Source organism: Microtus ochrogaster, chromosome 8 (genome assembly GCF_000317375.1).
Source record: "Microtus ochrogaster isolate Prairie Vole_2 chromosome 8, MicOch1.0, whole genome shotgun sequence".
Lineage (NCBI taxonomy): Eukaryota > Metazoa > Chordata > Mammalia > Rodentia > Cricetidae > Microtus > Microtus ochrogaster.
In genome coordinates, this window is record NC_022015.1 from 64,731,682 (window position 1) to 64,755,239 (window position 23,558).

Genomic DNA, 23,558 nt, shown 5'->3' on the forward strand with positions numbered 1-23,558 from the left:
AGGTATGTGTTGTTAGTGTTTCTAATGGTTCCCATCAGGAGGATTAGGTATGTGTTGTTAGTGTTTCTTTATATAACATTTTTTTTTGAGATGGGGTTTGTTTGTGTAGCCCTGACTGTCCTGGAACTAGCTCTGTAGACCAGGCTAGCCTCAAATTCATGGAGATCAACGGACTAAAGGCATGTGCCACTGCTGCCACTCAGCCTTATGTAACTTATTTTATCATAGAAAATATAAATTACTTACATTTTTTTCTTCAGTGTCCCTTCCCCCGTGAAAACAAATCTTTGAAGTCTGAATGCCTGCCCATCATACTCTAGCCAAACAAAATAACTGTATCTGTGATAAATTACTCTTACAAAATTTTCTTTTTGGCAGTACATGCTGATGTTAGACCTACCGTACAGTCTTAGAGGTTAGATTCATAACACTTCATTTCTTAATGTCTGCCTTTGATAGCATCTTCCTTCCTCTGATTCGTGTACACCCACATTCTAACACATATGTTCTGTCACACATGGGCTGGAGAGGTATGTGTTTTACAGTTCCACAATACAGTAGGACAAAGCTATAATTGTGGTAGCATTATAGAAATAGAGAAATACAGAAAATTGGACAAATTAGATGAGTTATTGAATATGATTTCTATTTAGACATATCAATTGGATAATAACCTTTATATAATTTAGAAAGAATTTTTATTGGACCTCACAATAGTCAAGTAAAATATCATGTTTGTTTTCTCTTGCTACATAATGAATTGTCGTGGTCTAATGGTTTTAAAACAGCACCCAGTTATAGCTCACAGCTCTGTGGGTCACAAGTCTGGATGGTTGTCACTCAGTTTATACTTAGAATTCTTACAGGACTGAAATCAAGACATTGGTTGGGCTGGACGCTACATAGATATTATTTTCCAAGTTCCTTCAGTTTCTGGGAAATTGTTTATTTGTGTTTGTAAGACTTCAGTGCCATCGCATTTCCTGACTCAGCCTATGGACAGATAGTTCCTGCCATGTGTCTTCCCGGTAACACCAAAGCTTGTTCCTTCAAGGTCGGCAGCAGGGTTCTTTTCTTGAATCTTTTTGTGATTCCAGTCTGTTCAGCTTTGCCTTTTGCAACCTATGGAGATGCACTTTAAGGCCACTTCTGGAGGTTTTAAATTTCATTTAAGAGGATGCAGGGATACAGTTCAGCACAGCAGAGACCTGGTGAACCTTAAGAAAACTGAAATGTGTGCTATGGAGGAGATAAGAAGTCAAAATATGGTAGATAGCAGTAACCTTCATTTGGCCCTTTTGTTTAAATTGCTTAGCCTTTGATTCTTCATTCTCTGATTCTACTTAATCATTTCTTTTTTATTTTATGGGTATTTATTTTATGTATAGGTGTGTCTGTGTTCCATGTACATGCCTGTTTCTCGCTTTCTTATTTGTACAGACACCTTGATTTGTGAACTAAGCTTGTCACTTCATGTACCTACAGGTTTTTGAGTGGATTCGTTGACTCTAAATATGTTCCACCTAGCCAAACTCCCACCTCTTGCCTGTTTTTCTCTAACAGGAGCTAGTCTTGTGGAATCTGGACTTAGCCCAGGCTTACTCACTTTGGAATTTTTGCTTATGTTCCTCTCAATGAATAGGCCTTTCAGCAGTCTTTTTTTTTTTTTTTTTTTTTTTTTTTTTTTTTTTTTTTTTTTTTTGGTTTTTTTTTTTTTTGGTTTTTCGAGACAGGGTTTCTCTGTGGCTTTGGAGCCTGTCCTGGAACTAGCTCTTGTAGACCAGGCTGGTCTCGAACTCACAGAGATCCACCTGCCTCTGCCTCCCGAGTGCTAGGATTAAAGGCGTGCGCCACCACCGCCCGGCTTTCAGCAGTCTTCTTAATAGAACATTCTGAGTAGAATGTCTCTCTAGACGTTTGGCCACTCTGTCTGAATATCTCCTTAGTTCTGGTCATGTCACAGGTGCTGCAGAAAGAATTCTTTTATTGAATGAGAGTTAAACTAAGTCTTCTTTATGGAGGTGTTCTTATAAAGGCTTTGGTTTTTGAGAAGCTTCTCTCACTTGTCCATAAGATTATTTCTTCCAAAATTTTATTATTAGCAGCTATCCTTTTCTTCCTTTCCTGTTAGCAGGACCTATAGCCAGGTTTTCTCTTAACAGCTTGTCTGCCATCTAGTCTCCAAGGGGTGTTAGAGAAGCTGAGGAAGCCCAGCGTGGGCTCCCTAACAGCTGAGGGATCCTTTCCTCCTCTAGGTCACCAGACTGGTAAGCCTGTCGAGCTGGCTGTCCTTTGAAAAAGCTGAGCAGTGTAGGCATTTTACCTACTGTAACAGCTGCTAGAGATGATACATCTTCAACAACAACAAAAACAGACCTAGAAGATATGTGAAGTAGGAGTGGAGTTGTGTGGGAATGGTACATTCTTTTTTTTTTAACCTTCTTTGGTATTTTTCTTTCCCCCTTTTAGACTTACTTAAAACATGTTTTTAAAAAAAAGCACAAAACACCTTTAAAAGAAGTGAAGTGGTTCTTCCTCGGGCCTTTTGAAATATCTCTTCTTTCTTGGTATTTCAGGAAAGAGTGACTATGAACTTCTATTTACCTGGAGGCCAGTATTTTATTCCAAGCTCAGCTGATTTCACAAGTTAATTCTTGGCAGAGTCTTGGTGTGACCTGAGCTCTTCAGGCTTACTTGAGAAATGCATCTTTGTCACTCTAAAATAGCTAAAAGAAAAGGTGGTCTTTACTCAGTGGTTAGGTCTGTGTGAGCATCCTGTGGTGTATTTCAGGTACAGTACAGGGCTTCCATTTAGGAGCATCTGAAGGGCAGACCAAAATAAGCAGTTAGAGGACACCCAGCACAGGGCTTTCTGTCTGGGAAGAGCAAAGGACAAGCTACTTTAGAATTTCTGTCTTGGAAGTGTCTGCAAGGCCTCAAATGGTGCTGAACTCCAGGTTTCCTTTGAACATAACCGATCTTGAACTAAATCTCTACTATCTTGCCCTAAACACGAATAAGTGTCTTAGTTATTTTCTTTTCTTAACTATTCTTGAAGAACCATGTATCTGAAAATAATTGTGCTACATTAGCTTCCTTATCTTTTTCCTACTCTCTGCCCCTTAAGTGTGTATTTGGCGAGAGAAGGGGCTTTTGTTTTAGATCAGAATTAACCTTTTAAATGTCACGTTTATGTGGTTCAAAAGTAGGCATATCTTAATCCATCCTAAAGAGAAGGTAGGAAAAACATCCCTTTAACAAGATAGTGTACTTCTTCCTCATACTCCTACCCCCACAGCAGGCAGTCTCTTACAGAGCCACAGACATGCAGCTTCGAAGTCTGCCTGCCTTTCTGAATAGTTTTCCCTTTTCCTGTTCTCTTTTCTACCACCCTCCTAGCACATTGGGCTTCCCCAGCGCTCTTCTTCCATCCTCCTCTAGCCGTCCCTCCCAGCCGTGTGGCTGCCACTGTCCAGCCGACCTCAGATAACTCAGCCTTTCTCCTTTTCTTCTCCGTTCTCCTCCGAGCAGCTGCTGAGATTTATAGTTTGTCCGACCTGGAGCTTTTCTTCTAAGTGTTAATAGAATTGTTCAAGTTTTTAAAAAGCTGTAAAAATAAGTGGTGTCATATGTGTGTCACCATCACATTGTTCTGTCTGTCTCCTTTATTCTTTTATGTAAATGTAAACATATAATTTTCCTACTTCACAACTACATGTACATTGTCCATCACTTTGGGCTGTTATTTTCAGTTGCTTTACTTGAGGTATCTTTCTTGTTTTTCACAACTATATTCCATTATATTAGATGTGCACCGCCATTCAGACCCCATTAAAAAATTAGTTGTGTCCACCTTTTTTTTCCCAATAGAAACAGTTCCACAAGAAGTGATTTTATACAGATGCCATTTTGTTCATCTGCAAAATATTTGTAAGATATTTCTGGAAGTGGGACTGTCAGATCTGGACATATATGTATTTCTTTTTTTTTTTTTTTTGAGTTTTAAATCCAGCTTTCTCTAGAGCCCAGCATCCATGACCCATATAGTCTGTAGTGGATAATTTACTGAGTGAAGAAAGAAATAGGAAGCACTTTTTCTAGGCTGGCCTCTTTGCCCCTCGTGGAGTATCAAATCCTTCTCTAGTCCTTTCTGTAAGACAATCTACTATGAAGTATCTATGTCATTAAAAATGAGCCTCTACAGAATGACTTGAAGGTCTATGATGAGGGTCTTAAACGAGCATTTCATTCATGCTTACAGTTTTACTACACTTCACTGAACTTGGTAAAAAGTCAGTCTCCAAAAACTAGTGAATGCATTGCTTTATTTGCTCTGATGGCTCAGCTTCTATGACTTATAGGCTTCCCACACACACACCTTCTTTCTTCCTCCCATCTTTAGCTTTATTTTTGCTAAATGATCAGAAAAGTATTCTTATAGATAGTGATATAAACACCACCTGTTATGACTAATCTCCTCTGGTCTTTCCCTGTTTCTGCTTCGTGCCAAAACTGAAGTAGTCAAAAGTAGCACAAGAGCTGAGCTGAAAGACGGAACCTTCTAATTGTTCCATGATGCTTTGCCTGGTGCTTACATTGTCAGCTGTGTACCTGCAGCTGTCCGTCCATCTTAACCACCTAACTCTCGTAGGCCTTTGATTAGTGGTCATAAAATGGGCAGTTGTGGGTAGTGAGATGTACGCTGTCTTCTGCACCTAAGTTTTATAATATAAATAATATTTAACATGGAATTTGCCAGGTTATTGGTTTTGATTGATCTTTAAAGGGTATTTTTGGTTTTGTTGGGGTGATACTATTGATACATTTACAATTTATTAGTACCTGTTTCCAAGTAGGTCTCCCTTCTGCTACTTGGCTTTATTCTTGATAGAAGATTGACCACTGCTCAATAATAAAAATAACGCAGGTTTTATATATCTTCAGGCTAGGTTGAAATCAGGCATTGTAATATACAAAGTGCCATTATAGGAAAGTTACTTTATCTCATCCCATTATTTTCCCATCTGTAAAATGAGGTAATAAGAAGCTATCCTGTGAAGTTACAAGTATACATGAAAAGAAAGCCTTTAAAACATATTCAGCTCCATGTCTTATAATGTTCAGCAAATATAAGTGATGAGTAAATTTTTATGTTTATATTGTTTGATGTCTGCCGTAGGTGCTGCAGTAGAAAGAGAAGCTTACCAAGATGCTAAGCCTTTATTTTCTGAAGGAGCAGAGAGGTTCAGCCTTCTTGGAAAAGACTGACACCCAAGTAGCTCATTCCAGTTACTTTATTCAAATGTAGACAAGGTTAATTGGGGCTAGGAAAGGTTCCAACTACCAAAGTTACCTTGTTCTTACTGCCTGCAAGAGCAGACAACCCACAAACATCTCAGTCCCTTTTGATTATGATTAGCCATAATCAAAAGTAAGAACTCCAGGTCTGCCAGGAGTATCTTAGGACAAAGGTTGTTGCAGCTGAGAGCTCTCACGTAGCGCCAGATGCAGATTCTCCAGAGAAACATTTCTTCAAGGTTTAATAGTCTTAAAGCAATTTCTCTGCCTCTACTGATTAAACCAAACATAGCAAAGGCTTTGCTGAAACATTTTCTTCAAGGCTGGACACAAAGGCTTTATTATAGATTTCACTTAAAGCAGACATAAAGGCTTCATTCCATGTCACTACATGTTTACATCTGTATGTATCTGTATGGTACAGAATTGTAGAGGGGATTTTGATAGAGCAGAGTTTATTTTACCCACAGAGGACAGAAGAGGGCACCAGGTCCCCTTGAACCATCTCAGGAAGTTGGGATTGCTAGATGTGAGTGTTGGGAACCAAACCCAGGTCTTCTGCAAGAGCCCCAAGTTCTCTTTAACTGCCGAGTCATTCCTTCAGCCCCCTTTATTTGTTTAAAAGATGAGACATGAAATTCTGAGAAATAACTTGATCTGTACAAGGTCACATTTTCCATTATCTGTTTGCATTATAACAGCCGCCTCAAAACTTAGCAATTGAAACAATAGCAATATTTATTTAATTCATAAATGTATAATTTGGAAGGGGATCTCTTTTTCTCCTGAGCATCATCTGAGTTGTTTTGAAAAATTAGAGACCTAGAGTCACCTAAAGGCTTGCTGAATATATTAATGTGCCTGGAGTCTTAGACTGTAGATTGGACTGGGTTTGTATGTGGCTTCCTAGCTTCTGTACAGCATAATATCTGAATTACAAGACTGAATATCCCAGAATGAGAAAGCCAAACAAAACTTGCATGTCTTTTATAATGAAGTCATGACTTGTACCACATTTTATTAACAGGGATTCATTAAGACTGGCCCATATTCAAATGGATGGCAACTAGACTCCATCTTTTTTTAATTTTTAAATATTATTTATTTTTATATTCGACTGCAGTTTCCCCTCTTTTTTCCAAGTCCCTTCTTCCCTCTCACCTTCCCCGCTCAATCCTCTCCTTCTCCATTTCTACTCAGAAAAGGGAGGGCCTCCCATGGATATCAACAAAATATGGCATATCAAGTTGTAGTAAGACTCCCCTTGTATTAAGGCTGAACAAGGCGACCCAATAGGGTCTCAAAAGCCAGAGAAAGAGTCAAAGACAGCTCCTGCTCCAACTATTAGGAGTCCCACAAGAAGACTAAGCTGTACAACTGTCACATTTGTGCAGAGTGCCAAGGTCACTATGCAGGCTCCCTGGTTATCGGTTCAGTCTGTGTGAGCTCCTGTGAGCCCAAGTTAGTTGATTCTATGAGTTTTCTTGTGATGTCCTTGACCCCTCTGGGTCTTACAATCCTTCCTCCCTCTCTTCAGCAGGATTACCTAAACTCCACCTAATGTTTGGCTGTGGGTCTCTGTATCTGTTTCCATTAGTTGCTGGATGAAGCTTCTCTGATGACATTTGATCTAGGCACCAATCTTTGAGTATAGTAGAATATTGTTAAGAATCATTACATTGACTTTTTTTTCTCCAATAGTGTTGGTTCTATCTAGGTCTCTGGGTCATCTAGCCTTAGGGTCTTGGCTTCAGGCAGTGTTGGGTGGGCTCACTCTGTGGCTTGGGTTTGAGGCTAGAACCTTGGCCACAGTCTCTGCACCACCCTTATCCCAGCACATCGCATAGGCAGGACAGACTATAGGTCAAAGGTTATGGCTCACTTGGTGTCCCAGCCCCTCCACTGGATAGAGTTTGTCTTATGATTGAAGGACTATCAAAGAACCTATGGGCATATTTTAAAATGATCACATTTGTGGATATACTGTGTAGACCTAGGAAAAGAAGATAGGGCTTTTGATTCTACAAAAACTGTCCTTAAAACATGCTCTAGAGCAGGACACTGTACCTGAAATGAAGCTTTTAGGTGGCATGTACATTTACTTTCCTTTGCTACTTCAGCTTCTGTATTACAGATCATGATACTAATCACAGTGATAAGAGACTTTTTAAAATATTTCATTGTTTTGTAGGTCCTGTTTCTCTGTAGCTTTGGAGTCTGTCCTAGAATTAGCTCTTGTAGACCAGACTGGCTTCGAACTCACAGAGATCCACCTGCCTCCGCCTCCTGAGTGCTGGGACTAAAGGCATGCACCACCACCCCCTGGCTTTGTTTTTGAACAGTTGTCAGAACACAGTCCAAGAATGAAGTCATGTGGGAATTCTGGATTCTTGTAAGAAAACTCCAAGAAAACAAGATGAGTTTTGTGATCTCAGTTTCTTCAAAACACAGAATTGTTCTTGGGATGTATTTTAGTGCTTCTCCTAGGTGTATCAGATAGAAGTGAATTTACATCAGCTGTTGTAATCCATATGCCTCTTGGAAAAGCTGCTTTTTTTTTTTGCCACATGTGACTTGTCCTTGTGATTGTAAACTTTACTCAGATGACTCTACTTAACCTTCAGAGTATAAATTGTCCGATGCTCTGAATAAAGCTGGCTATTGCATGAGACTTCGTTCACCTCATTTTTAGTCTCTGCTCTCCCAGGTTCATGCTGCCGACTGGAACAGTAAACAAATGGTTACAACGTAAAGAGTCCTGAAGTGCCGATATCTTAAGAAAGGGAGCGCTACTCCCAGGCAAGCAGTCCATTCAGTTACACACCCAAGTTGGCCTTTCAAGTTCTCTGCCTTAGGAATGACTGATCATTTCATTCATTTTATATCGAGCTGAGGTTCCAAGAGCTTCAGCAACTATCTAAGGTTAACAGAGTAACTCAGGAAGCAGTACATCCAAAGCCCCTTATTTTGAAGTCTTGTGCTTTTCCATTACTTATGAAACTTTGAATATAATATTTTGCTGTTGTGTATTAAAAGCAGAAACTCTTTGTATGCCATTACTTTGTGTCGGCAGTACATAGACCCAGGTTCCATCTCTTGAACACACAGTCTGCATAGACACTGTTGTTTGTCTCCTTTACCACCTGTACTGGCTGTGCGGGAACAGTCTTCATATGGCCAACCAAAATGTCAGTTGTAGAAAGCTACATATACCATTTCAACCATTCAACCAATAGAAATAGTGAGATGACAAAATTTTGCTGATAATCTCACACCCTTATCCATAACTGTATTACAGTCCACACACATTCTAATATACTACCAGTCCTCACCACAGTCCTGTTCTTCTTACATTGGCTTCAAGTGTTTTACTTAATGTTTCTAAGCAACCAACTAAAATTGGCAGCAGTTTATTAAAAGGAAGGAAAATGATTACTGCTTATCAATTTAGCACGAAGTGTTCCCAAGTATTGGCTGAATTAAACCTAAATGACAAGTTTTCACAAATGTAATTTAGCTTTTTTTTTATTGTATTACAATATCATCCTATATTGCAGAGTTGCATATGTCAGGACAAAGATTTTCCTGTTCTATTTATGTTATCGATATGAGGTTTAATTAATCACCATAGTTATTGGTTTTCTCTTTTGAATTAGATTTTAATAAACCATCTGTGGGAAAAGGCAGAAAGCCTATCTCTAGAAACAATGCCTTGATATTTGGGGACATAGGAGCAGCTGTGAGCTGTTATTTTTCTTCCCTTAATAGCTGAATGGCACATCCTGTAATTTGGCTTTCATTCACTGATATGAGCAAGGGATTCAGCTCCTTTCAGACTTGGATTTCATTAACATGTGTGCTAGCATTCTGCAGGGTTTTTCAGTCAGGTTACCCTTGTAATTTAAATAGAGCCTCTGACTGGCCTCTGATTGCCTCGCTGGACTGTACTCCTGGCCTTAGCATTACTAGTTCTCTTACATAAGACTCCCCTGACTTTCGGGCTCTGCCAAAATCAAAATCTCTTACTAATTTGACTCCGCTGCTCTTCTATCTCAGTGTGGTATTAATAAAAGTGAGTAGGTATAAAAATGTCCATGCTTATCAGCTTACTTTGTGAATAAGTTCATCTTGAATGAATCTGTTTAATAGTGGGTGTTTATAGCCAGGTTGGAAAAAGTGTGTGGGAAGGGATAAGGAAGGGTAAGCCTAGTGAATATGTGAAAAACTAAAAGTGCCAGAAAAAAATGATTGTAACAAGACTGCAGTTTATTTCTTTTCTGCTAAAATGCCCCTTCCTCTTATAAAAATTTCTAAAAAGTCATTTATGGAATATTTCATTTTACTTGCAAACAAATCAAGCCTTTATCAAATTTTTTACATTACAAATTACTAGCTCTTTAATATTTACATACTTAGTAAGAGGTATAAAATAATTATGGAAGCAAAGAAGTGTAATAGTCTATTGTGTATTGTCAGCATCACATCACTAACCACAGTGTACTTCCTAGACCAGCAGCATCAGCACCTCCTGAGAGCATGTTAGAAATCAGGTTCTTATGTCCTGTCCCAGCCTGCTTCATTGCAGACCCTAAGGAGGGCTCAGCCATCAGTGTTTCAAGTTTGGTTAGTAAAACTTGAAAGCCATACTCTCTGGAATATGAAAATTGAAAACTGTACTATCTCCTAACATGAAAGTTTATTTTAAAATAGACTTAGTTAGCTTTTTATAACTAGGATGAAATAACCTGAGAAAATCACTTTAAAGGGAGGAAAGATTTAAGTCATTGTTTCAGTCATTGTCACTTAACCCATTATACATGGGAGAGGTAGAGTGGCTTACCTGGAGGCAGCTGGAAGGTGACAGAGAGTGTGTTTGAGGATAAGATAAACCCCTTTGAAGCACACACTTCCAATAAGTAACTGGTGGTTTGAATGAGAACGGCCCCCATAGGCTTACAGATTTGAATGCTTGGTCACCAGGGAGGAGGTTGGAGGAAGTGTGTCAGTGGAGGTGGGCTTTGAGGTTTCAAAAGCCAGGCTCAGTGGCTATCTTCCTGATGCCTGCAAATCCAAATGTAAAACTCTTAGCCACTTCTCCAGCACCAGGTCTACCTGCATGCCATCATGCTCTCCGCCATTATAATGAGCTAAACCTCTGAAACTTTTTGCAAGCCCTAACTAAATGCTTTCCTTTATAAGAGTTGCCCTGTTCAGGTGTCTGTTCACAACAATAAAACACTGACTGAAGAGTAACCTGGCTGTAGTTAGGCCCCACCTCCCAATAGTCCATTCACTCTTGTCATCAGTAGATGAATCCATTGATGACATCATTTACTACTTACTGGATTGTTCTTAGTGTTTAACATATACTTCAGTGAAGAAAAACACACTAGAAGAGATTTAGATTGCAATTTTGTTAATCATAAATATATAAACTACTAAAAGGAAAAGTAGTTAAAATCAACTAGTGCAGTTATGAGAGAATTTTCTGTTTTCTAAAATAAAAATTAAAGGTCAAGTGCCAGATTCTGTGATTACAGCAGCAGAAACAGTACAGGTTTTCAGTCTCCCTACAGCACTACAAAAAAACATGGGTTAACTGTGTATCGCAGCTTAAAATCATGAACATAATTTACAATAAATTTAACTGATAAAATGGCCAGTTAAACCCCTAAAAATAAGCAGAACAAATAACCCAAAAATATAAGTTCTCCCTGGTGTTAGCTGCTGGACAGAAGGTATCAGGAGAACAATGAAAGCTCTTTAGTGGACCTTGGAATAAGAGAGTTTCAAAACAATAGGAATTCACTGATGAGCTTAGAAGGCAGGTTCTGAAGCTGAAAGGATTTTGTCAAGAGCAGGTGAATACACAGAGGTCTCTTGATTAGGTCTAAAGGAAATAATCCTTGAGGATTCTCTGAGATAACCCAGGGCTTGCAAACTGAGCTTATAACACAGTTGAGGAGCATAGTGACCGAAGAAAAATCTACTGAGTACAAGGAGGAGGGAGGATGTGGGTAGTAGAGATCTCAGAAACAGCAACTGGCCCAAGTGCACGTGCTTCTGAAAGCTCAGAAATAACATTTTCAAGGAAAAATTAGCAACAAAAGGGTCATGATCAAGTTTTGTAATTTTCATTTTTATTTTTATTATAATGAGCTAAGAAATGACCATGAAGACAATGAAAACACATGAGAAATACATGCCCACAGTAACTGAGATCTTAAACATATGTAACTACTTGATGAAAATGATAGAACACTCAAAAGAACAAATAGGTCAGAACAAAACTCAAAAATACGATCTTACTTATTATGGACACTGATAAAAAAATGCTAAGACTTACAAGTTATAGAGGACTTATATAAGTAATTTACATGTTTCTGAAAACTTAATAAACAATAACAATATTAAGTTTCACTGAAATACTCCTTGAAAGACACCTTTGAAAAGGAAGGCAAGAGAAAGAACTATACATTTCATTGATAAATGGCTTTGGGGAGAAATGGAGATAGGTAGTAAACTCTATATAAGGTATAGCCAAATAGCTATTAAAGGCTCTGAATGCATGGAAGACATGGCCTAATTAATAACTGTTGAAAGTGAAGTGCTTGGGGCGTGCCAGTCACTGGGATGGGGTTTTTGTTAATATGATCCCAAAGTGAATGCATTATAAAATGCTCTGTTTTCTGTTCACATTGAATTACCCTAATATTGGCTAATTTGGAAGAGTTTAGATTCATTACATTCTCTTAACTTCACAGTGAGAGACCTACCACCACTTTGTCTTGATGTTAGACAGAAACAGCGGATGTCTGTGGATGCATTACCATCTGAAGTGAAGGTCCCAGCCCTTCCAGAACCTACCCTTCCTAGCCAGCCCAAAAGTGTGAAAGACTTTGAGTAAGTTCCAGCTCACTCTTCTGTGTAGAATGATAGTGATCTGCATGTCAGTGCTTTACGTCGCTTAACATCTTTGCCTGAACTTGTAGATTGTTAAGATATCAGACAAAAGACACAAAAGATACCTTGACAATATATCTTAAGTTGAAGATATAAATAAATGTGTGAATAATGGATAGTAGATATATTGTAGGAAAAAAAAAGAAACTAAGAGATTCTTGAGTCAAATTGAACCAAAAGGATGTCAGTAAATAATGAATTCTACCATTAACACACACACAAACACATCCACAAATTCATCTACTGTGTAACCATACTGTAAAAGCTGTAGCATCACTCTGAATTGGAAACACTGACGTGAGAATGGGAAAGTCAGCTCCAGAAGCTGGACTGTGAAGGAAAAGGGAAACATGAGGGTACACATCAATAGTTCTAGCACTCAGAAGCCTGAGGCAGGAGCACTCCAGACTTGAGTCCAGCATGGACTACAGAACAAGACTCTTGGGGGGAAAAAACTTTTAAAAAAGAACTTTTAAAAAAATAGGTAAATGAAAAACATTAAAGCTGAATTGATATTTTAATACAATTAAGAACTATATATTTATATGCTAACTATTTTTTGAGACAGGGTTTTTCTATGTAGCTTTGGAGCCTGTCCTGGAACTTGCTCAGTAGCCCTGGCTGTCCTGGAACTTGCTTTGTAGACCAGGATATTGAACTCACTGAGATCTGCCTGCCTCTACCTCCCAAGTACTGGGATTAAAGGCATGAACCACCACCACCTGATTTATATGCTATTTTTATATCAACTATAACAATTTATGTTGCTTTTATTATTTAGAATTATGTAACTACTTTCTTTTTTAAAAAAGAAATGCTGTTTTATCTGGATGATGTTTCTCTCCACTTATGGTTAATATATGGTTTTATTTGTTTTTTAGGGAACATTTAGAAAAAGCTGAGTCAACAGGAAATTGGAAATCAGTACATGCTTTTTATATAACAGCATTTGATTCCTTCACAGAATTAAATGCTGCGTTTAAGGTAATGTATAAAAGATACATTATAATGTATAAGGATCCATTCACTTATAATTTCAAATAAAAAATAAGACTCGATTTTATAGTCAGTATAGACTTAAACAGTGTATGTTTTTCAATTATATATATCAAAATATTACGTGATTTAGTAAATATTTATTTCACTATTAATGCTGATTTCTTTCAATTTTTAAAAAAGTTATCAAAATCTTTCTTATGAGCTCATTTACTTTTTTGGATCATCAGACAAGATTTGTTGAGATTATTTAAAAAAAGTATGGTTTAGATAGTATTAAGAACAATCTATGAAATATCCAACATTTAATTCTTCAATTGAATTTGCAGAAAGATGCCACTGCCTCATTTAATACGATTGAGGACTCTGGGGTTAATGCTAATTTGGTGAACGCTGTATTTGATGCCTTACTTAACACTGTAAGTATTGTTTATGGTCATATCCCTGTGGTGTAACATTATGCTATTATTTATTGCACAACTTTTTTATTTTTTAAAAAGTATTTATTTTGATTTTTAATTTATGTGTATGACTGTATGAATGTATGCTGTATGTGTAAGGTGCCTACAGAGGCCACCAGAGCATACCTGATCCCCTGGAGCTGGAACTACAGGTGGTTGTCAGCTTCCTGTGTGGGTACTGGGAACTGAACTACTCAGGTCCTCTGGAAGAGGAACAAGTACTCTTGACCGCTGAGCCATCTCTTCAGCTCCTCTATTTTGATTTTGCAGCCACTTTGTAAGATAATTTCAGTAGAATTTCTGATACAATTTTATGATCAATAAAATTGAAATTTTCAAAAAATCGAGTTATTCTTTTTCTAATTAACTGAGAATGAAACAGAAAATACTTCTTTATCCAGTCTGTGTTTAGGAAGACTTTCTAAACTCATGTTTCACTTGCTCAGGGAAAGGACGTTGCTTGTGTAGTTCTGAATCCGTCACAGGAAGTGCTTAACACCGTCTCAGATTTCTTGAGTAGAAATTAAGAATTTTCTTTAGTTTGCTAACATAATTAATTATATACTTTTGTTTTCAAAAGTCAAATCCACCTTTAAAAGTTGGAATAAATTCTACATGGCTAAGGTGTCTAATTGTTTTTGTATGTTTTTCGCTCAATTTGCTTATATTTTATTGAGTGTTTTACATCTGTGCTTAAGTGAGATGTTGGTCTATAGCAGTGGTTCTCAACCTTCCTGCGCTCCTTTACTACTGTTCCTCATGTTGTGGTGACCCCAGCCATAAAATTATTTTCATTTCTACTTCATAACTATAATTTTGCTACTATTATGAATCATAATGTAAGTATTTTTGGAGATAGAGGTTTACCAAAGGGGCCATGACCCACAGGTTAATAACTACTGGTCTGTACTTATGATTTTGTTTGGGGAATGAGGGTAAAATATTTTTTCTTTTATTTGGCTATTCAATTCTGAAGGTCATTCTTGAAAACACAGGTACACATAACATTCATTATACAGACTAAGCAGGTTATACTTGGGGGGGTGTAATAAACATATACACATATAACAATGAAAAAGAAACCATGAATTTGAAAGTGAGTGAAGAGGGCTATATAGGAGAGTTTGGAGTAAGGAAAGGGAAGGGGAAATTGTAGTGATTTGTATTTTAATAAATAAAGCTTGCCTGAAATCAGAATGCAAAACAGCTACACTGGTCAATCATACAGACCAAGTAGTGGAGGAACTCACCTTTAATCCCAGCAGCCACACTTGTTAGCCTTAGAGGTTGGGTGGGGTGGTGCATGCCTTTAATCCCAGCACTTTAAAGAGGAATATAAAGCAAGATGAGACAGAAACTCTCTTTCAGCCTGAAGGTTTCATAAAGGTAAGAGCTCTCTAGTGGCTTGGCTACTTTTCTTTTCTAATCTTCAGGTTGAACCCCAATATTTGTCTCTGGGTTTTTATTATTCACACTACATACAATGATGTAATTATATTATAATATTAAAATAAAGGAAAAATATAATTTTTATAGAACATAACTTGGTTGCACTTGCTAAATTGCCAAGCATGGCTTGTTAGGATTAAATGCATCACAAATAGCCAGGTATAATTGTACATACTTATAATCCCAGCACTTAAGAAGCTAAGGAAGATCAAAAGTTCAAGGACATCCTGGATTACATACTGAAACCTTTGGCACACAGAAAGGTATAACTTGAATCTGTGTATACATATCCAAAGTATATGCCAACCATTTCAAGTTAGTAAACACTATACTGTTGAACTTGTGTTCATGATTTTTTCCTCTCAAAGAAAGGAAAATGGACTTGTTTTTTAGTTATATAAGACTGTTGCTGGTCATCAAAGGATCACGTATATATTTCTGCAGATTGTACTCTGCGAATCCCAGAGAACAACTTCGTAATAATCTACATCATTAGTATTCCCTGGAGTTCTCAGACGTGAAATGGATACTGCTGTTCCTAGTACCATTCTACAGTCACCAAGTCTGCTTGTAATTATCCAGATAGATCTGTGAATAAAATGAATGTAAAAATCACAAACTATCCTAGCCATTATTTTATCTAATTATTTTCTTTTGCCTCCAGCCTCAAGATATTCAGAAGTCTGTATTGAAGGGAATCATTAACAGCCTGTTACGAGAATGGAAAGGGTAATTGTAACTTGCATCTAATCTGTATAGATAACTTAGATACATATCTCATGTATCCTTAATATATGTGATTATGTTTTACTCTTAGGAAGTATCTTAGATGTGCTTTAATAATGACATGGATCAGAAAAGAGCATAGAATACTTGAAACAAAGCTGTTTAGTTTACTGAGATTTGTGATTTCTTGGGATCTGTAAATAAGCATAAGGAAATCAATGAATCTTTCAAAGCTGAATGCAAATATTTTTGTGTTTAGGCATATGTGCTATGCAAACATAGGATGAGTACTAATCAATAACCTTGCACTTCTTATAGCCAATAAAATTTTCTCAGAGAATACGTTACTAGCCTTAAAGAAAACTCCTAATACTCAGGAGAAAACTCAGGTAAGCACCTCAGGCCAAACTGGGTCTTGACTACTTCCTGAGCATAACAAAAGCATTATCAAAAGCAGAAGACAGGCTCATAGATACTTTCTGTTGGCTGTGCCTAATAATTCATGTAAACATAAATAACACTACTACTTTGTTGAAGTACAAATGGAATGAAAAAGACTTGAGGCAAAAGTAGTGGATAAAAAGCCAAGTCCTGAGCATATAGCATTCACTCATCAGACTTTAGTACCCTCAGAAGGGCTAATACCTGACTTCTGCCATTAGTCTAGGGTTCAGTCAAGATCTTGGATTACATATGATTTTATGTCCATAAATAATTTTTAAATTAGAAGGTTCCTTTTAAGCATATGAGACAATGCACTATAGACCTTGAACATGTGAGAAATACTGGTTAGATTTGAAACTAAAAGTCTCCTACAAAACTGATGTTAAAATCAAGATTAACACTGAAAAAAAATACTATTTTTCATGATGCCCAAAGTAAAATTCTTGTAGTTAGTAGCTAGATGGGAATGGTTTTTAGGCATTTATTTTCCATATATATTAATCTGAATACAGTTTCCCCTCCCTCTACTCCTCCCAGTTTCTCTCTACTTCTCTCCCTTCCAGATCCACTCCCTTTCTGACCCTCATTAGAAAAATAACAGACTTCTAGGAGAAAACAACCAAACATAGCAAAATAAGTTATGTTATGATAAAACAATAACCATCATATTGAAGTTGGACCAGCCACACCAATAAAAAAGAGCCAAAAGAGAAGGCACAAGAATCAGAGACCCATTCCTCTACACATTCAGGACTCATCATAAAAGCATTGAACTGAAGGATACAGTTTGTATGCAGAGGACTTGGTGCAGAAATATGTGGGCTCTGTGATTGTGCCTTCAGTCTCTGAATTCTTATGAGCTTTGCTCAGTTGTTTTAGAGGACCTGGTCCCCCTGGTGTCCTCCCTACCCTTTGTCTCCTGCACTCCTTTTGCCTTCCCTTCCATGGTGTTCTCTGAATTCTGAGGGGAGGGATTTGATGGAAACAACTTGTTTAGAGCTGTGTTTCAAGGTCTCTCTCACTTTGTGTAGTAGCTGATTGTGTGTCTATGTATTATTCCTGTCCGCTGCAAGAGAAGCTTCTCTGATGATGGCTGAATAAGGCACCAACCTATGAGAATATCATCAGGAGTTTTTTTATTGAGAAAAAAAAAAAGACAAGTAGTATTTGGTTTTACCCTAGGTCTCTGAACTATCTGGTGTCTGGTTCTTGGTTAAGGCCAATCCAATGTCAGGTATGGTAGATTGGGCCTTAAGTCAAATCTGACGTCAGTTGGTTAGTCCCACAAGGTTTGTAACAAAGGCTTTATGGTTGAGTTGGTGTTTAGGTTTCTTTTTTGGTAGCTTGCAGAGTACCAGTTAGTTCTCTTATTTCTCTGTCCATTTTTTGTCTGACTGACCTGTCCAGTGGTGAAAGTGGAGTGTTGAAGCTTCCCACTGTTAGTGTGTGGGGTTTAATGTTAAAAGCGTTAGAAGTGTTTCTTTTATATATGAGGGTGCCCTTGTATTTAGGGCATAGATGTTCAGTACTGAAATTTCCTCTTGATGGATTTTTCCCGTGACTAATATGAAATGACCTTCTTTGTCTCTTTTTATTAATTTTAACTTGAAGTCTATTTTGTTAGATATTAGGATAGCTACACCTGCTTGTTTCATAGGTCCATTTGATTGGTATAGTTTTTCCCAACCCTTTACTCTGAGACGATGTCTGTCTTTGAGGTTGAGATGTGTTTCTTGTATGCAAAAAGAAGGATGGATTCTGTTTTTGTATCCAATCTGTTAGCCTGTGCCTTTTTATAGGTGAGTTGAGTCCATTTACATTAAGGGATATTAATAACCAGTGATTGCTATCTCCTGTTAATTTAGTTTTCATTGTTGGTGATGTTAATTTGTACGTTTTTCCCTCTTTTGGATTTGCTGATATGAGACTATCAATTGTCTGTGTTTTTGTTGGTGTAGCCAACTCCCTTGGGTTGGGGTTTTTCTTCTAGTATTTTGTGTAAGGATGGGTTTATGGCTAGGTATTGGTGAAATCTAGTTTTGTTGTGGAATATCTTGTTTTGTCCTTCTATGGTGATTGAAAGTTTTGCTGGGTATAGTAGTCTGGGTTGGCATCCGTGGTCTCTTAATGTCGGCATGACGCTTGACCAGGATCTTCTGGCTTTCATTGTCTCCACTGAGAAGTCAGGTGTAATTCTGATAGGTCTACCTTTATATGTTACTTGGCCTTTTTCCTTTGCAGCTCTTAATATTCTTTCTTTACTCTGTATGTTTAGTGTTTTGATTATTATTTGGTGAGAGAACTTTTTATTTGGATCCAGTCTATTAGGTGTTCTGTAATCTTCTTGTATCTTCATAGGTATATCTGTCTTTAGGTTGGGAAAATTTTCTTCTATGGTTTTGTTAAATATATTTTCTGTGCTTTTGATTTGAACTTCTTTTCCTTCTTCTATACCTATTATTCTTAGATTTGGCCTTTTCATGGTGCCCCATATTTTCTGGATATTTTGGGTTAAGCTTTTATTAGATTTAATGTTTTCTTTAACTGATGAGTCTATTTCCTCTATTGTATCTTCAGTGCTTGAGATTCTTTCTTCCATCTCTTGTATTCTGCTGTTCATGCTTGAGTTTGTGGTTCCTGATCGTTTTCTCATGAATTGTATTTCTATAATTCACTCGACTTGTGTTTTCTTTATTGTCTCTGTTTCAGTTTTCAAGTCTTGAATAGTTTCTTTCATATGTTCGATTTCTTTTTCTTGGTTTTCTTTAAGGGATTTGCTGATGTCTTCCAATTTTTTGTTTGTCTTTTCCTCTATTTCTTTAAGGGAATTTCTCATTTCCTCTTAAAGAATATCAAACATTCTCTTGAAGTTATTTTTTAGGTAATTTTTTTCTACTTCATCTATATTTGGTTGTTTAGGTCTTGCTATTGTAGGGTCTTTAGGTTTTACTGGTGTTGTGTTGCTCTTTGTGGTGTTGCATGTGTTCTTACCTTTTCTACTCATGTTTTCTTCTAATAGGTGTGGTTGGGGCTGTCTGAGATTCTGTTGAGTAATCTTCTAGGTGCCAGTGATTCCAAATCTCAGATGGTTGTTCCTCATGGTACAGTCAGTGCCACAGTTCTTAGTTATCCCATGGGTTACTCTGTGTTCCTGGAGATAGCTCAGCACTCCTGTGCTTTGCCCTGCTCCCTTGGAGTTTGCTGTCTAAGGCCTACTTTGGCCTAAGTTACCGGCTTTGACCTGTTTCTGTAAATCCTGGTCTGGATCCCCTCCTGCAGAAGTCCCAGGCTTTGAGTTGGTCCTGCAAAAGTTTCTGGCTCAGGTCTACTACCTCAGAGTTCCCAGACTCAGGTGTGCCCAGAACCACAGAGGACCTGGCTCAGGCTTATTCACTCAAGAGGTCCTAGACTCATGCCCAGACCCATAGGTGTCCTAGCTTAGGTCTATTGCCTTGAAGGTCCCAGATTCACATCCAAACTCTCAGCAGTCTCTGGCTCTGGCTCACTCACTGAGCACTTACTCCCCTGTACCTGTTCCAGTGGAGATTGCTGTCTCTGGACCAGTTTATTCCTGTTATTCTTATGCTTTGTCTTTCATAGTGTCCCAGCTTTCCTGGATGTTTTTGTCAGGATTTTTGTTTGTTTGTTTGTTTTTGGGTTTTTTTTGATTCAACTCTTTAACTGATGTTTTCATTTTTTTCTATTGTATCTTCAACACCTGAAATTCTTTCTTCTATCTCTTATATTCTGTTGGCAAAGCTTGGCTCTATAGTTTCTATTCAAATTCTTAAAAGTTTTACTTCCAGAATTCCCTCAGTTTGGGTATTCTTTATTGATTCTACTTCCATTTCAGATATTTAATAATTTTACTCATTTCCTGCCACTGTTTTTTTCATAGATTTTTTAAAAATGTTTTCTTCTTTTTTTAAAGATTTATTTATTATGTATACAGTTTTCCTTCCATGCATGCCTGCAGGTCAGAAGAGAGTACCAGATCTCATTACAGATGGTTGTGAGCCACCATGTGGTTGCTGGGAATTGAACTCAGGACCTCTGGAAGAGCAGCCAGTGCTCTTAACCACTGAGCCATCTCTCCAGCCCTTCATAGATTTCTTTAAGAGATTTATTCATTTCCTCACACTGTTTGTATTTTCCTGGATTTCTTTTAGGGATTTAGTAATTTCCTCTTTAAAGAATCCTGTCATCTTCATGCTGACAGTTGTAGGATCTTTTTCCTATGCTTTAGCTGTGTTTGAAAATTCAGGGACTGCTTATTGCAGTTTCTTGACATTTCTGTCACTTCAGGAATGGCCTGTAAGCAGAAGCACATTTTCTTCCTTTGATGTATAGATAAATATTAAGTAAAAATAATCTGTGTTAAACAAAATATATTTTAAATTGCTGATTATTTATTCAACTTTTAACTATTTCCCTAGTTAGTCTTTTACCTTAAAATGCTATAGCTCTCTGAGGAATTTGGGTTTTAGGGGTACTCAGAACTAACCTATTTCCCAGGATACTAGAGATGTGTTACTCTCTCAATAAGAATAATGCCTATGAATTTAAATTCATTTTGGCTTCTCAGTTCTTGGAAAAACATGTAATGGTCATGTCTTTGTTAGATACTTTGAAATTCAATGGTCATTTGTAATCAGTCATGCATGTTCTTTTTTCAGCCCTCGAACAAAAGATGATCTTAGAGCATATTTTATATTGTTACAGGTAAGTGAGAATTGTTAAATTCATGTCAGTATGCATGTACAAATTAAATGATAGCAGATAACTATTACTTGTCAATCGTATTAATATTCATCAGAATAATAGTTACTTGCAACCCAAAGACTAACATTGTAACAAACACTGAGAAGCTAAATTAGGTGAGGACTTAAGTTATTAGTGAGGTCTTGCCCACTTTCCATGGTGTCCAGGAACAAACAGAATGGATGTTCTTCCCACTTCCTCATTCATACTCTTTCCTTTGTACTAACTGGAACAGGCTAAAGAACTTCCCCATGTGCCCGGTTTCTAAGTTGTCCATATTGTTCACTAATGTTCATTAGAATTCTGATAGAAACATCAAAGTTGTTACTATTTGTTCTAAGGCAAAATGATACTTGCTTCCTCATGAGAGAGATACAGATTCAAAAATATACAAAGCAAATTTTTATTTTTAATTATTTTTGAAAAATCTATATTATTTAACACATTTGCATCATTCTTTATAAATTTACCAAGTTGTCCAGGTATATTAATTCACTTAAAAGTAAAAAATATTAGCCAGGCGGTGGTGGCGCACGCCTTTAATCCCAGCACTCGGGAGGCAGAGGCAGGTGGATCTCTGTGAGTTCGAGACCAGCTTGGTCTACAGAGCTAGTTCCAGGCCAGGCTCCAAAGCCACAGAGAAACCCTGTCTCGAAAAACCAAAAAAAAAAAAAAATATATTAAGCATTTAATTCAGTATTATGATATTACCAGTATCATATTCAATAAAAGAAACATGGGAAACAAAAGAAAAACCAAAAAACAAAAAAAGGGAAGGGAGAATGACCAAGAAAGATAAAGGAAATAAATGAGAAAAGCATCAAAACTAGAAGAAAAGAAAACATGCAGAGAGAAAAGCTACAAAACAACACTGTGAAGCTCAGCTGTCTTAGAGGAGTGTGTTAGCGGTCAGCTCTGCTCACACATCACCCTTTCCCAGAGCTGTGGCTGGAGTACGATCAGTGCCAATTTCACTCCTGTTCATCAGTTTTGAAAAATAGTGTTCTTTTATCATTATCACAATTGGATCAATTTTTAAGGATTTATTTTTACATTTTATTTGTGTGTGTGTACATGCTTCATGTTTTGAGTGCCCATGAAGGCTAGTCACATGCCCTGGAACTAGCATTGTACACAGTTCTGGGTTCTGAAACCAAACTCAGATCCTCTGGAAGGGCAACAGGCATTCTAAACCACCTGGCCATCTCCCCAGTCAGCACCTGATTTTAATAATAGTTACTTTTACAGACATTTCTGAAATGTACACTGTAATAAAGCATCAGCTTTTTGAAAGAGAACATGGGCCCTGCTTTGTTGTGAAAACTCTTGCAGTCCTTTAACACCGAAAAGTTGTCAGAGGACACGCTTGTTCTTTGTGACATGAGCAGCCAATCATTTCCCAGTGCAGAAGCTTCACAGCTAGCATTACATGGTGTTCCTTTTTAAACCCAGAAAACCCATATTATTTTGTTGTTATTTAATTGGACAATAGTGATTACCAGTATTTATGAAAGATAAACCTAAGCGCTTATGTTTTCTTTTTTAAATCTCAAAACAACTCTTGAGGTAGATAATATTTCCATCTTTCAAACTGAGGAAATTAAGAATTAAAGTTTTAAAACCGCGCCTAATGGCGCACAGCTAATGTGGTAGGATCGACCCTCAGACCCCGATTTGCCTGTGCGTTATACTGCAGCAGAACCAGTCTTGCTAAAAGAAATGACAAATCACTTGTTTTTAAAGAACTGCAGAAACTCAAATGTAGCTTCCTGGATTTGCCACTTAAAACTCATTAAGCTTTATGACTTTCCTTGTTAACACAATTTAACACAGTTATCTTTCATATCTTTTTCAGAATCCTCAATTTAATATCACATCTACATACGTCATCTATGCTCATTTGCTACGACAGATAGCTGCCCTAGTGGAAGCTGACCACCATTTCCTAGTTCACTGGCTGAAAAAGTAAACCTTCTGCAATACTAAGACGTTTCAGTCTCTCAGTTTTCAATGTGATATTACTAATTTTGTGATAAGCTACTGTAAACCTTTACCATATTTGAATGTTTTGAAGATTTTTAGGAATGATGTTTTAAAATGTTTCAAAAGCCAGTTATGAAATATATGATTTAGTAATACATAAAAATCTATTTTTAATCTAAGTACTAATGTTTTTGTGAAAATTGTTGTAAATATCTATCATTTGCAATTTTTCCATGGCACGTTTCTGTTTTTTTTATACAGCTCAACTGATTTGTTCACCCATTGTTTCATTGGGTATCTTTTTATTTCTTCTCTGTTTATAAACACATCTTATTATTTATGTGATGCTTTCTCTTTGCCTTATGAAAAATACAAGATTGCAAAAGCACATTACTTCTTCCCCTCAGAAGTGTATTTACATTAACAGACTTTTCTCTGTGGTGGATAGAAACCAAAAGGGCAGAATATTTCCAAATG

General features: G+C 37.2%; 1 protein-coding gene across 1 annotated transcript in view; it reads left to right on the top strand.

The window, feature by feature from the left end:
- Positions 1-23,558, top strand: part of Hectd2 (HECT domain E3 ubiquitin protein ligase 2) — a 69,931-nt gene that overhangs the window by 23,711 nt on the left and 22,662 nt on the right. The window contains exons 4-9 of the mRNA XM_005352177.2: positions 12,063-12,201; positions 13,143-13,245; positions 13,587-13,676; positions 15,832-15,896; positions 21,014-21,059; positions 22,954-23,063. Of these exons, the coding sequence (XP_005352234.2) occupies positions 12,063-12,201; positions 13,143-13,245; positions 13,587-13,676; positions 15,832-15,896; positions 21,014-21,059; positions 22,954-23,063 (553 nt within the window). The remainder of the gene's footprint in view (positions 1-12,062; positions 12,202-13,142; positions 13,246-13,586; positions 13,677-15,831; positions 15,897-21,013; positions 21,060-22,953; positions 23,064-23,558) is intronic.